This window comes from Phascolarctos cinereus, unplaced genomic scaffold, assembly GCF_003287225.1.
Source record: "Phascolarctos cinereus isolate Bilbo 61053 unplaced genomic scaffold, phaCin_HiC Scaffold_3;HRSCAF=262, whole genome shotgun sequence".
NCBI lineage: Eukaryota > Metazoa > Chordata > Mammalia > Diprotodontia > Phascolarctidae > Phascolarctos > Phascolarctos cinereus.
In genome coordinates this window covers 14,918,539-14,934,333 of record NW_027555736.1, presented here as the reverse complement: position 1 = coordinate 14,934,333, position 15,795 = coordinate 14,918,539, and the positions used below count along the sequence as shown (strand labels likewise).

The following is a 15,795-nucleotide window of genomic DNA, read 5'->3' as shown; positions in this document are numbered from 1 at the left end:
GTATGGAGTTCCATGATTATGGAATCCAAACTGTGCACCCTGGAACCCAAAGTTTGGTAACTGTGGGATGAGATCACGGGTTACTCTAGAAAGTTCAATTTCAGTTCGGGGGTGAGATGGGAAGCCAGACCGCAGAGGACCGAGAAGTGCAGGAAAGAGGATTTGGAGGCAAGGAGCGTAGAGAGCTTTTTCTAGCAGTTTGGTTACGAGAAAAAGATTAATTGCTTCAGGGTACATGCATGGTGTGCAGTAAAACTTCGGAATTGATTTCATTTTAATTTCCCTTTTAACTTAGTAATTCAGTGCACTTTTTGAACATGGTCATTAGTTTGCATTTTGTTTTGAAAACTGCTGATATCCTTTGGTCACTTATCTATTGAGAAGTGACTTGGATTTATTATATTCCTACCTGACTTTTGCTGAGCTTTAGGTAGTGAGATGAGGCTGCTATAAATTCATTGAGCCATTGGAATCATTAGCAACTGACCATCAGGGCTCACAGAAGCACTTGAGGAGGATAGGATGAGGTGCTTTGCAAACCCCGAAGTTTTAGAATTTATCCCTTGCCTTTCATTTTACAGTTTTCAACATTCTTAGACAGTCATACTGCATCTGATCATTGCCAGCATGAAATTTACATCTCAGCCACAAGTATCATGATACTGGCACAGAGGTTTTCATAGATTAGCTTTTCCAAGGGGTTTTGAAAATAATTTTTAAACTTGGATCATTTATTTCATTTTTCTTCTTGTGGATTGTCTCCTGTGGTACCCAAAAAGGTCAATGAAACAAGCAATGGTACTCACCTTCTTTGACAAAGCCCATTTTGAAGGTACAACAAAGCAGAGACCTGATAAAAAGGCTCAGTGAATGAATGCTCCTCAGTCTGCTGATTTCTGTTCAATGAATCATCAAGTGTTTGTGAAGCACCTACTATGTGTCAGGCACCGTGCATTTCAACCTAAGGGTACCAAGACAAAAATAAAATGGAGCTTGCATTCTATTGGGGAAATAATATCATTCACTCAGGTCAATAAATATAAAGTATATTTAAAGTAAATGAAAGTTTTAATTTTTACAGAATGTGAGTGAAATTGACCACCCAGATGCCTTTTATACATTTTTTTAGAGTTCTGAATTTAAACACACCAAAAAAGAACATTCCCAAATACAAAACAGAACGTAAAAAGAAGATTGCATATGAAACCATTTCATACTGCTTGTTTTTTTTTCAAAAGTTTATAATAAACTCCATATGTTACATTCAGAATCCTCCTTGTCTGTGTTCCCTTCTGAACTTCCTTCTGCTCTATTCATTAAAACAATGTTTCAATGGCCTTTGGGGGGGCATGACTATTGCTAGCCCCTATTCTCCCCATTAGCCCCACCCAATAAAAATAGAAGGGGGATGAAAATATGGAACCAATGAGGAGAGTCATGTCAAACAAACCCTCCCACTGGCCAAGTCCAGAGTACGTATGTCTTTCCATCACTTCTCTGTCCAGTGGTGGGTAACATGCTTCATTTCATCCAAGGGTTCTTGGGGACAAGGCATTGCATTGCTCAGAGGCTTTAGGTCTTTCAGGGATGTTTTCTTTTCATTGTTGTTATTATATTGATTGTTTTGCTGTTCATGTTCGTTTCACTCTCTAGTAAGCCATATTTCCCAGGACTTTCTGAAATTGCCTTTTATCATTTTTTTTTTTTACAGAACAATAATATTGTATTACATTCATACACCACAATTTGTTCAGTCATTCTCCAACTCATGGGCACAGCCCCTAGATTCCAGTTCTTTTTTATTTATTTTTTTTAATATCCTTGGTCAAGTACCCTAGGGACAACCCCAGCATACAGCCTGTTTGGTTGGCCCCAGAGCTAAGAAATTTATTTTTTAATTTCCCCACCCCCCATTTAGCCAATTTGGCCCTTGGCTGTCATTTGCTGATCCCTGTTTTAAATGCTTTTTCAGAGGTGTTATAGTAGTATGACTGTTAAGGGCATAACTACAAATTGTTTTCCAGAATGGTTGTACCGAATCTCAGCTCTACCAACAGTGCATTAATGTGCCTGTTTTCCTGCAGCCCTTCCAACATTTGCCACTTGTCTTTTTTGCCAACTTGTCCAATCTGATGAGTGTGAAGTGGAACCTTGGGGTTGATTGAATTTGCATTTATCTAATGACTAGTCATTTTGAGCGCTTTTTTCATATGATTGCTGGTAGTTTGGGTTTCTTCCTTTGAGAATTTGCCCTTCATATATCTGAGAATAGTTAACAATATTAATATTTATACAGTCCTTTAAGGTATATAGATAACTTTACATATATTATTTCAATTGATCCTCACAACAACCCTGGAATAAAGGTGCTATTATGATCCCACTTTTCCAGATGAGAAATCTGAGGCAGAAAGATGTTGTGACTTACCTAGGGTCATACCGTTAGTAAGTGCCTGGATGTTTTTGACCATTTATCTACTAGGGAATGGCTCTTATTTTTATAAATTTGAATCAGTTCCTTAAATATATGGAACAGGAGACTTTATCAGAGAAATTTGCTATAAAATTCTTCCCCAGTTACCTGTTCCCCTTCTAATTTTATTTACTCAATTGACCAATTCCATCACAGACCTTAGACAAATTATGAAAAGTCCTTGAAAGTTATTTGATGATGTGCAATGATGCCAGACCAAAGTCTGTTCTAATTAGCTGAGAAATTTTAGTAATCTCCTCTGAGTTTTGTATAAAAGCATAGGATTAGCTGAAGTCAGGGAGTTACACAGAGTTAGAAGTCATTCCAGAGGTTGGAAGGAGTCTGGTTTTCCAGTGAACCGACTGAAAAGGAACTGTCTGAAGAGAAGGAGAAGTCTCGGACTCCACCCACTTCCACCCCATTGTTACATTTCAGAAAGTCAGTGTACCTTTATACTTAGACAGAGATTTAAAAAAAATGGCATTGCTTTTATGAATATATCTTTAGCACAAAACATTTAAATGAAGTGTGTCATCTACTATAACTTAAAATCATCTGGCTCCTCTGTCACTGACCTGAAGATACAAAGAAGCTGAATTTTTGCAGAAATGATCACATTTGCTTTTCTCAGTTGATCCATTTAATTCTTTGCTTCATCTGTCATCACAATGGAAACCCTTATTTGCTTTTCTTCACACAATTCATATGTGCTCTGAATATTGTGTACATTATCTGTTCCATTGGTAGAGCTTTTTCCTAAAACAAAACAAAACAAACAAAAAACCCTCCAAAACCTACCCCAAATCATTTTAATGATTACTGATTTGTACTACAGTTTGATATATGGTACTGATAAAGCCCTTCTTTCCCACTATTTTTTTCATCATTACCCTTGATATTGTTGACCTTTTGTTCTTCTGTATGAATTTTTATTATTTATTTCTTTCTGGCTCTAAAAATATTCCTTTGGTTATTTGATCTGTAAAGAACTAAATACGTTAATTTAGGTAGCATTGTAATTTTTATTTTATTGGCGCAATCTACCCATGAACAAAGAATTTTTCTTCAATTATTTAGGTCTGCATTTCTGCAAATAGTGTTTTACAGTTGGATTCATATAGTTCCTGGGTATATCTTGGTAGACATATTCTTAAATAATTTATAACTTCTGTAATTATTTGGAATAGAATTTCTTGTTTTGAGCTTTCCCTGCTGAGATTTGTCAGTGATATTTAGAAATACTGATACTTTTGGTGGCTTTATTTTATATTTGGCAACTTTGCTAACATTATTATTTATTTAAATATTTCAGTTGACTCTAGGGTTCTTTTACTACATTATCATATAATCTGCAAAAAACGTGTTCCCTTAGAGTTTTTGGTGGACTCACTGTACAGAATGAGTAGAAGGACTTGATCAAGAGTCACAGAAGAAGGCATGGATGATTAGGAATTTGTACTGTTAGAGTAAGGACCTATCTCAATGAGCTTGCATCTATACAGTGCTTTAAGATCTAAAAACAAACAAACAAACAAACAAACAAAAACCCTTGACATATATTATCCTATTTGATCCTCACAACTCTGTGAGGGAGGTAATTACCATTTTATAGGTGAGGAAATTGAGGCTGAGTGCACTGAAGTCACTTGTTCAGGGTTACACAATTAGTAAAATCCAAGATCACTCAAAACCTTGAAGAACTGACACCATGAAATCATGTTGAGTGGTTAATAGACTGACATAATACGCTAGAATTAGGACTGTTTTGTGGAAGATACTAGACCCATTCTCCTTCACCCCAGAGGGCTGAACTGGGAGAAGAGTGTGGAATTTACGTACAAGCCAACTGAAGCTTGGTGTCACATAGAACTTTGTAACAATTAGAGCTGCCCCAAAGTGGAAAAGTGAGGGACTTGTCTCCATTTGAGATTGTCAAGAAAAGACTGGATGATTACTCTTCAAGCATCTTATAGATTACTGCCATTGCTTCTTGAAAGGGTGTGTCAACCAAATGCCCTACATTTCAGCTCCCCATCCTTATGACTCCCCAAACCAAGACTTTCTGATTTCTGTTGTCCTGTCATGTGCTAGCCCTGGTTTCATTTTATTTGCATATCTCCAGTGCTTGTCATAGAGCCAGGAACGTGATTCTTAATAAAGACCTACTGAGTTAAATTTGGGAGGTATAGGTTGGATTATAAGGCCACTGAGATCCTTTACAATTCTGAAATTTCATGACCCTCTATCCCCATTCCAGGGCCAATTTCATGAAGCAGGGAATGTTACCTGGAAGAAAACACCAATTCTGTTCAAAAGTAATTGTTTTTTATTTCAACTCTATAAAGTATACAACAGGCACTCGGCAATTACAGCTGCAGGGAAAATACAGAGCAAATCAAAAGCGGGTAACTTTATGAAAAAAAGTTTTCCATCTACATCGAAAGAGTGCAAATGGTCAGGGACCATTCTGATGACAAGCATCGCATGTTGACAGACAAAAAAAGCCTCTTTCATGTAGAACAAATCCATAAGAGGACAGTCAAAGAATCATCACTGTAAGAATACAAAAGGACTGACCAGTGTAAAAACAGCATAAACTGGGATAAATCTGAGGCAATGTTTAAATAAAGTTCCCTTGACTCAAAAAGCCTAAAACGTGGGAGACATTACCAAAGTCTCAGAGCTATGTCGGTTTATGCAGGGGACAGTTATAGAAGAGAACTGAGAACACACTTTTGACGTCCAGCTTTCTGGGTGTGTTTGAGACTTGTCTCATAAACAATTTGCATATACAAGAACTCATAGAAAGCAATAATCCTGTTTTGTTGACTGGGGGGGCCCCCAGGGACTCTTGTTCATGTGAATTTCGAGTTGTAACTGAGTTTGACGTGAATTGCAGACATTGACCAATGTTTTCTTTTGGGAGCCTCGGACCATTCATAATGGAGTCTAGAAAACATGATATGTTTGAACTTTTACTGCACTAATTTTTTTTTCATTGAATCTGCACAGCTGAGCAAAACAGGAATACCTGTATACAGACTGATAGTATGTCATATATTAATTTGACCTGCACGTACATTTAGACATTTCACAGAAATGATGCTGTATCTCATGAACAGATACACAGCTCTGGAACATTTAACAGAAATAAGAGAACCACGTCATCATTTCTGTAGTTCAATATTATATAATAAAGGCTTATAAATTGTTAGCAGAAAGAACTGTAAAACGCAGCAAGCTAAGAAAGGACAACATTTTGAGGTGTATTTGTCTTTGTCATGCAGCATAACACCAACTTTGTTTTTTTGTTTTTTTAATAGGATGCCATGAATTTAAGGCACTTGCAACAATACCAAATAGCCAGGTCATGATCTAAACTATGGGACAGATGAGTAACAGGATGATGGACAGAAGTATTCAAGAATACTGACAATTATGACCATTTGAGTCTACTCAGACCTAAAATCATTATTACACTGTTACAAAGAAGGGAACCAAAGAAGAATGCTATGGAACACGGGCAAAAAGAAAGTCGTATAAGTACCACAAAATATCAGCACGAAAATATCTATTTACATAAATATTTCTTTGTGGTCCTGTTGTGAAAGAAAAACTTTGTGAATAATGCAGTTCTGAAATAAACCACAGATCACCTCTACCTTGGGAATTCAGTCCTCACATACTAGTTTTCAATATGGTAGCTGACTGGGAATTTTCTAGCATGTTGTTGGTTTGCTCACATAAAAGTGAGAATCAAATTAGGAAAACAAGAGCAGTATGTTTATAAATATTATTGTATGTGTGCATGTGCAAATCATATGTATTCCTCCATTATTTGTAAGGAGAAAATAACTCTTGAAACTATATTTGCACTGGCAGTAAAGGATCCCAACAGATTGGTATTAGAAGCTACATAGGTCAGATGTTATGTCCTAGAGTACAAGGACAAAGGGGACAGAAAGACATAAATGTCATTTCTGAATTTTCCCCAGGAAAATGTTCTTTTATGTGTTCGGTTCACCCCAAATAACGACATCCATTTCCTTAGCTGTTCATCAGTATCACTGTCAATAAACTCCCATAAAAAGCCCTTTCTCTCCAAACTTTGATGTATTCACAAGAAATTTAGTAAAGCAAACAAGGAAATTTCTTCTAGATACCACTACTACTATTCAATATTAGGTAGAAAACAGGGAAAGGGAAAGGAAGAGTTCAGAAATCGGGTGAAAAGTACTTTGTGAAAATTATGATTTTAGCCCTCAGGTCTGTGTCTGCATACAGACAGTATCTGATTCCATAAATTCAGTGGTGAAGGTTATGTGGATTGGATATATGTTTGTTTGTTTGTTTGGGTTTTTTTAACTTCATACTAGTCATTCCTTGTTGGTACACTCAAAATCTTTTCAGTATTACTCCAGGTAGTACAAAGCTTGCTACACATGAAATATACAAGCATCAGAGAGAAAGTGTGTAGTTAGTTTCATGGTGTTCTGTGCTACTTTGTAGCTTTTTTAAGTTAATTTTCAGAAATTGGCCAAATGGACAAATCATTGCAGAGACCAAGACAAGTAGGGGAGAGTCTCTATGCTGTTGAAATGTCATATACATTGTTGTTATTGTTGTTGTTGTTGTTTTAGGGGGGCAGTATTTTTGTCCTCTTTTAGGTAACTTTAATGTTCTAGCAAATCTTGGGCAGATTAAACTTTATTTTGAAAAATTCTTAATGCTTCCATTTTATTCTCTCTAGCTATTTTTATTTCTCTTCCTTTACTACAAAAATTCAATGTAAAAGGGTCAGTTAAAAAAAAATCTAAGCCAAATCGAAAGGAATACTAGGATAGAGAACTTTTAGAGTAGAAACACAGGTTGTCTGATCAAGGCCTCTGAAATCAGCAGGAGTAAGCTCGTTCTCTTTTAGAAATCATTTTGTTAAATTGGGGATCTTAAAACCATCTGGTGATGTTAATATTTTTTAAAAAATAAATTTATTACTTATTTGCTTTTAACATTTGTTTTAAAAAAATGTTGAGTTTTCTGAGTTATCTCCCTCTCTCCTGACCCTCCCCACCCATGCTGCTAATATTTTTTAGAAGATTAATTCTCCTTGCAAATTTGGAAGGAAATATAAAGCACGTTTTGAAAGCATCAGGACAAAAAGAATGCTAAGATTTTGATTCAAAATACGAGTGTACCTGGGTACACAATGGTATTTGAACTTGCCCCTCCTGCTGCTATATTTCAGAGAGTCCATGTACATTTGTGCTTATATGCAAATACAAATAAAAGTCATTGCATTTCTGAAGATGTCTTAAGTAAAAGTAAAAAATGCACCATCTTCTAGAACTTAAAATCATTTGGCTTCTCTGTCTCTGACATGAAGATCTAAAGTAGATAAATTTTTGCAGAAATCATCACATTTGATTTCCTTAGCCTATTCATTTAACTTTTTGCTTCCTCTGCCTCCACAATGAAAGCCCACATCAGCTTTCCTTTACACTATTCCATACCCAGAAGAGAACCTAGTAGATACATTGATTTACTGGAAATGTGGAACCCTGACTGGAAGGACTGTACTTCGTGCCAAAGTAAGATTTCAAAGGCTCCTGGTCAAATGGACTAGATAAACTTGGGCATTCTAGCTTAGCAGGACCTTTTGGGCATGGACCTTCAAAATCCCATTTAGACACACAAAACCAGATCTGATTTCCTTAAATTATCAGGAGTGCTTGTGTGTGTGTGTGTGTGTGTGTGTGTGTGTGTGTGTGTGCACATGCATGTTCTCAATGTCTTTTAACTCAGTCTTTATGAGCTAAATATTATCATTGTTTATGTTTTGGTTAAAAGTTATAAGAATTGATTTCATCCCTGCCAATGTTCTTCCTTTTTCTCTTTGTCCTGATGCTAATGGGCTGATATCATTATGTATAGTATCTTTGAACAAAACAGACATTGAGCTGGTCAGATTCTTGTCTTCCTCCCTGAACTGACTCAGTTGTATAGTATCATTCCTCAAGTCCTGACTGGCCAACGGTGGAGTCAGCCTTGCTGGGTTCTGGAGAGTAAGACGAGAAGCTAGATCTAAATGATTTTATTCCTGCCTCCCCGTCTCCTTTTCTGTGGACCAGGAGCTAAGGGGATGGGAAAGCAAACTGTAACAAAAGTTTGGTTTAATCACCTCAGTGGTAATATGTGTGTGAGTCTCTGGCTACCTGTGAAATGCATATGAAATGGTTGAGATGTGTGTTGGCTGGTTTACACGTCGACATTTATAGATGAAAGATATACATAGCACCTCTAGAGTGGTTTTTGTGGGGTGTTTCAATGGGTCTTATTTTTCCCCTCAAGGAAAGGGGAGGTTTTTTTAAAAAATGAGAATATTTTGAAAGCCTCAGTCTGAGGGCCATTAAAGAAGAAAGCCAATCAGCTGCCGCCCTTCTAGCTCTAGGACCATTCTGCTAAAATGTGAAATGGTTTTGTGAATTTCTTTTTTTTTTAATCCAACCAAGCCTGTGGACCAAAAGGAAAAACAAGAACAAATAAACAAACAAAAAGAAACCCAAACCAGAAATATCACACACCTCATCGTCATTTGTGTGTAAGAACATGTCCACGTCTGCTGTGATGGTTTTCCGAAACCATAAGCAGAGTTGTGCTTTTATCTCTAGTTTTTTAAATTTTTAAATAAGATTTTTGGAAAGCACTTAGTCAGTGCCTAGAACACAGTAAGTGCTTAATAAATGCTTGTTCCCTTCTCTTCCCCCTCCCATTTAAAATAGATGGTAAAGAAAAAAAGAAAAATAAACAAACAAAAAAAGATTGAAAGGAAATATTCAGGCTTGTCATGACTCCTATTTGGGGAAAAAATGAAAGAACAGTTAGCACTGATTTGACATGAACTCCTCGACTAATCAATTTGTGGTCCTTTTTTTGTATAGACACTGGCCCGCAGTAAAAGACCCCTGTGTTCCCCTACTGAAGAGTGCTGACACCCTGGCCACCCATACCATAGAGGACTACAGTACACAATAATGCACAATTTGATTCTACTGAGAATCCTAGCTGCAAGGTTCAGACCTAAGCTTGATTGAAGTATTTCTTATACCATTTTTATCTTTCAGATTATAACTAGAGCAAAGCAAGATCGTTGATGTGGTAGAAAACATTTCTTTACTGGTGAAAAGGCTTTGCTTCAGGACCACCATGTCAACTGCAGTTTTCGGTTCAAACATAAAACATGTAGAGAGAGCATATTGTCATCTAAGCGATAAGTCCGAATGCCACTGGAGTGCTGTAGCAGCATCATCGATCAAGGCATCATGGTGACCCCGAGCACGGATCTTCTCCCATTCCTTCAGGTTTGCTGGCAGCCGTGTCTCAGAAAAGCTGTCTTCAGCAAGGCAGAAGCAGGTAAGAAAAATGCACTAAAAGTCTATGTCCCATCCCGAGTTGTCATCTGGCGGCGGCTCATCGTTGTCCTCAGGGAAACTGTCAAAGTTGCTCGTATCTGTGGGGGAGGCGACCTGCAGATGGGGGACAAGCACAGTGGGATTCATGAACATGCAAAGACAAAGACAATGCAGAGATGGAAGGCACCTTGGAGACTAGCTAGTCCAACTCTGTCATTTTACAGATGAAGAAACTGAGGCTCAGAAAATTTTGGTGACTTCTCCAAGACCACACAGGTCATATGTATCATGGGTGGGATTTGAATCCAAGACCTCTGATCCAGAGTCAAAACCCTTCCCAATATATCAACTTATTCCCGGTGAATTTTTTCTCAGAAGATATTATCATTAGATAAAACATTCTTTCCTCCCACTTTCTTCCCCTAATTCATGTGTTAGTGACAATATTGAATGACATAAACTTTATGGTGAGGATGAGATGGCCATTTCCTGGTATGGACAGGACATCAGGAAGCTACTGACATAGTTTTCATCTATGATTTTCACGTGTGAAATTGATTGCTACATCCATCATGATTTCCTTAAGGAAATCAGGCTTGCCTTAGACCTAAATCATAGCAAATCCAATTCTGGTAGTATTTATTTTATGCAGTAGATGGGTTCTTAACATAAGTTTATTAATAAGTTAAAAATAACCAAAACAATACTTTTCAGCAAATTGTTTCCTTTCCTTAAAATTTATATTGGAACAGGTCAGCCTTCAATAGACAGTAATAATATTATGGAAATCCCCAAAGGTTATGTGCTTTTCCTCACGGGGAATACTCACTATGAGAATTCCCTCCACCAATGCAGCTCACAAGCAGTGTTTGATTTTGTGGGAAAATTCTAAAGAGTTGTTTGAGGTGCAGAACATTTAAGTGACTTGCTCAGGGTCATACAGCTAGTGTCAGCAGCAAGATATCAATAATAATAACCAACATATTAAAATGGTGCTTTATATTACACTGTGACTTCCCTCAATATCCTTTCCACTCCCTTGATCAAAATGTTCCTCTTTGGTTCCCACTGTTGACTTCATCTATTAAAATATAAATTCTTAGAGGGCAGAGACTGCCTTTCTTTTCAATTTTTACTCCCACAGCATAGTGGCTGGGACAAAGCAAGCACTTAATATATTTTTTCATTCATTCACTTATTCATTCATTTGTTACTCATTTCTGCCTAAGACCATTATTTACCTCTCATTTTGGCCTTAGTTAACTAGTTAATCAGCAGTAAGGAGAGGCTTCATGGTGTCATTTTCTGAAGGCAACTTGAGGTAGATCTTTTATAAAGTGAAAAATCACTTTTAAAAATGAAAATTTGATAATTTCCTCCTACTTTCATCTTTTAAAAAATGCTTGGGCTTCGTTGTGCAGGGATTTTTTTTTTGTCATTGCTTTTGTTTGTTTTTGCTTTTTTGTTTTTTAATGTGGCCCCAGCTATACTTTATTAAGGGCTACCACTTGGACACTAGTGGAGGGAGGCGCAATGTGGAAAAAATACCTAATCTTTCAAAGTCCTGACTCTGCAATCATGCTCATGTTCGCACTTCATCGGTATAGACACTCTCTCCTCAGAAGCAGGTAGCAGCTCCCTGTATGGTCCCCTCTTCTCTGCCTTAACTGCTCGTCCTTGCCTTAGTGAACTGTCTTCATGAGTTATTGAGGTTGGAAAATTCCACTACCTGGTCTCCTGCTCCAAGTCTCTGAAGAATAAACTTATGGTCTATCTGAGGGCCTGCCCAGCATGAGAAGACCTACCAGAGTATCTGTTTTACTGGCATAGACTTCCGTACATCAAAGGAGTTATTGACTAGTGAATCCATGGACCTTTTACTTACTCACAAAGCTTCCAGTAATGGGCAAGACAGACATACAAGGGTAGAGTAGAGAGGTTACTCACACTTGGTATTATAGGCGGCGTCAAGGTACCTTTTCTCAAGCCTTCCCAATTAAAGCCTTCAAACCATCTGCAAAGAGAACCAAACAGAAATGCAGAGCATTTTATCCTTATGCTGGCGGTTCTGTATCATCTTTTTTGTTGTTGTTCAGTTGTTTTAGTTGTGTGACTTTTCATGACCTCATTTGGGTTTTTTTTGGCAAAGATACAGGAGTGGTTTGCCATTTCCTTCTTCACCCCATTTTACAGATGAGGAAACTGAGGTGAACAGGATTAAGTGACTTACTAAGGGTCACACAGATAGTGAGTGCCTGAGCCCAGATTTAAACTCAGGGCTTCCTGGCCCCAGGTCTGGCACTTACAACCCAGCTGCCCAAAGCTGTATCATAGATATGTGAATAACAACCTGATAGATGTAGCAGATATTGAGTAGAACTTGAGTACTTCAAAAAACTCTAAATTTGCTGAGGGCAGGAACTTTTTAAAAAATTTTGTCTTTGTGCCTTTCTCTGTATGGAGAACTGCTGGGTATGGGCATTCCCTCCTCTGAGAAAGACTAGCCACCTCTCTGTAGTCTTAGTCTAGTCTGCATCAGAGAGTTCACTGATGGCCTTGGGATTTAGCAAGTTTGAGATACTTGTAGGCTTTGAACTTGGGCCTTCTGGCCTCCAAGGCTGTCCCTTTTCAACTGGACTTAAGAGATGCACAGCATGTCTTTTTGAATTGAATGCATTCAAATGATCGATAAGCATTTCCATTAGTCCAAAATATATATTACCCCAAATTATTTTAGAAATACATGTTTTAAAAATTAAATTACATTTAAAAATTTATTTTAACTTAACTCTCACCAACAAACACAAATATTTCAACTTACAAAGAGGAGGCTTACATAAGAAGCTGTAGCCTTCTGATATGTACGTTTGTCTTTAAGATATATGTATGTATATACATAAACACATATGTACATACATACATATAGAGAGATACACACACACACAATTTAACAAGGCAGTAACTAAATGGGTCTACTCTTTATTTGCGGAGAAGTAATAGGAATCTATTTTCAAGTCCTGTTTTCTTTTTAAATTAATGGAAATCAAGTTATCAAAACATTCTTTTATGTAATGAAAGGTTTTCTTACACAGAGAGCCCCTGACCCCCAGGATCTGAAACAAGGAGAACCTTATTTAGGATTTTCTCGGAAGTCATGTCAGCCAAACTCCTCATTTTTGAGATGAGACTAACTGTGGCCCAGAGCAGGTGGGAGATGTGCCCAAGGCAAGAAGCACATAGTAAGGGGCAGAGCTGGGACTGGAAGCCTGGTTCTCTGATCCTAAATTCTAGACTCTTTCCTCTGGACCACCATCTCCTAATTTCTTATTGTAAAGGAGTTTCCTTGGTGATGACTCCATGGCCAGTAAGGCTGAATAAATGCTTGTTACTTTAATTAGGAGACCTGGGGACATTAGGAGTCTGAGAAAAACCAAACCAAAGAGTCTTCCTGGCCTTGCCACCAATGAGTTGGCCAACCTTAGCCAAGGAATTCTATGACTTTGCTTCATCGGTCTCTGCAAAGTAAGAATATTAGGGAGCCAAATGAGAAGTTCAGTTCGCCTTTTTCAAAGAATTCATTAGACCCATATTTGTTGTTGACCCCTCTTGCTTATAGAGTTTGGCATTAGGCACTGAAGCACGCAGAAACCTGGGAGGAGCCCTCCCTCCTGCTCCAGCAGAAGGCTCCAATGTAATCCTGGTCCTCTCAGAGCACAATAAGGGAAGAGGGGGCCCAGCTTCCCTTTGCTCCTCTCAAAGCAAGAGGAAGAGAGATTTTTAATGCTCATGGGCAGAAGACCAGAAAAGGAAAGCTTCTTCCCACCTCCAACTAAAGATGTTTCCTTATCCCTCTGCCACCCTCTTGAAATCACCTTGTATAACTTTGCATATACTTTGTACTTAATTGACTATACACATACTATTTCCCCCTAAATAGAATGCAAACTCCTTAAAGGTAGGGACTGTTTCACTTTCATCTTTCTCTCCTTGGTGCCTACTACAGTGTCTGGAACATAGCAAGTGCCGAGATATTTGCTGAACATAGGATTTGTATGTGCAGAATTTCAATGCCAGTTGCCTCCATGAGATAAGACATGGAAAGGAAGCAAATGAAAAGTTGAAGTAGTTTTGGAAGCCCCAGCACGGGCATGTTTCAGGCACAGAATTGTAGGGACTGAAAGTATTGTCAACCACCCAGCTAGTTCACCCCAGTGGCTCTTTTGGGTCCCATTCTCATTCCAGAAGGTGAACTCCACGCCCACCTCCTGATCCTCTTTCCGCATAAAGAGACACTTGGACCTGAGCAGGGAAAACACTTATCAGGGCCACTGGGATCCGGAAAGGAGACTTACTTGTGCTTCTGGATATCTTTTACTCCATTCTTCAAGTTCCCTAATCTTTCTGATGGATTGTCCCTATAAGGAAAACAACAGAAAGTTATAGAATTCACTTTCTTATTTTAAAACAAATTATTGATTTGTTTGTATACAATAGAAACCTTAAAAATCCCAGTACCTTCCTTACAAAGCACATTCCTCCCAAACAATTATTTGATTTTTAATGTTGTTTAATGATTACTAAATGAAGGGAAATCAAGTTATCCTAAAGGTCACATGTAATGAAAAGATTTTCTTACAAAGAGGGCCCCTAAACCCCAGCATCTGAAAGAAGGAGAAAATTATTTAGGGTTCTAGATTTAGGAAGCCATCTCAGAAGTCATGTAGAATCAATTAATTTGATAGAGGGGAGGAACATAAATGACTTTCTCTATAGACAGACACACTTTGGGGGGCAAGGCACAGGGCCAAAATGACAGTAAAGCTAAACCGCTCACCTGCATAGTTTTTTAATTAAATTAGCAGCATTTTTGGCAATCTTCTTTGGAAATTCTATCATGTCAATCCCTCTCAATATGATATTATAGGTCTTCATAGGATCCGGGCCTGAGAAAGGGGGACTTGAAGAAAAAAAAATAAAACGGTGACATTTCCTTAGGTTTTCATTCTACAAAGAGTTCATTTTTAAACATATTATAAAAATCATCTCCATAAAACATCCTTGATCATTTGCACAGTCCTTGGCACATGGCAGGGACTCAATAAACGCTTTCTTTATTAAGTTAGATGATTGACAATGAGGCACACTCGCTGAGCAATCAATGGGAGAAAGTGGAATATGATGCTTTGTCTTCACTTCTCTGCGTACAAGTCCATTTGTCCCCAGGTAGGACGCATGGCCCTTGATGGCAGGGATGGGTTCATTTTTGTCTTTGCATCTGCAGTGCTTTGACTAATAGTAGGTGCTTGATGCGCGTCTGCTGAATTGAATTAAATGCAGCAGATTTCAGAACATCATGGATTCTGGGCTTGGGGCATGAACCCTGCACCCAGTGAAGCAGGTCATGTTTCCCCAGCATCCTTCTCCTTCCACCACATTCCCTCTTCCTAAGCTTCTAGTGGCCTTGGAATGTGGCTGCTCGAAGGTCAGATTCAATGCATCCTTCTAACCTTTGGGATTTGGTGGAGCTGATAGTAAGTTGGCCTTGGAATAATGTCTGGTTCAAATCCTGCCTCTGACTGGCTGACCCTGGGTAAGTCAGTCTCTCAGCAGCTCAAGAAGCACTTTAAGACTCTTAAGTGGCTGAGCTCAGGTTGATCTGCCTTGCTCGAGGGTGTTTCCTCAGTGGAAAAGCCCCATGTGGATGAAATCACAGTTTTGCGTGAACACAAAGCTGATGGGCCCTATGCAAGGCACCAGTGACACAAACAGGAAACAATCCCTGCCTCTACATTCTGTGGGGAACATGCACCTGCTGGTAACATAGTACCCCTTGGGAGAAAAGCAGGCTCCATTGAGGGGACAAGGAAAAGCTTTGTGCAGGAGCCTTCTGACCTGGGCCTAGAGAGAAGGTAT

At 38.3% G+C, this 15,795-nt stretch overlaps 1 protein-coding gene across 5 annotated transcripts in view; it reads right to left on the bottom strand.

Moving 5' to 3' along the window:
- Positions 1 to 4,776: 4,776 nt before the first annotated feature.
- PRKG1 (protein kinase cGMP-dependent 1) overlaps positions 4,777 to 15,795 on the bottom strand; it is a 1,361,110-nt gene continuing 1,350,091 nt past the window's right edge. For all 5 annotated transcript variants that reach the window (XM_020974951.2, XM_020974950.2, XM_020974952.2 and 2 more), the window contains 4 exons: positions 14,717 to 14,839; positions 14,235 to 14,297; positions 11,830 to 11,896; positions 4,777 to 9,996 (listed from right to left, as the gene is read on the bottom strand). In XM_020974951.2, coding sequence (XP_020830610.1) covers positions 9,898 to 9,996; positions 11,830 to 11,896; positions 14,235 to 14,297; positions 14,717 to 14,839 — 352 coding nt within the window. In that variant the 3' untranslated portion in view covers positions 4,777 to 9,897. The remainder of the gene's footprint in view (positions 9,997 to 11,829; positions 11,897 to 14,234; positions 14,298 to 14,716; positions 14,840 to 15,795) is intronic.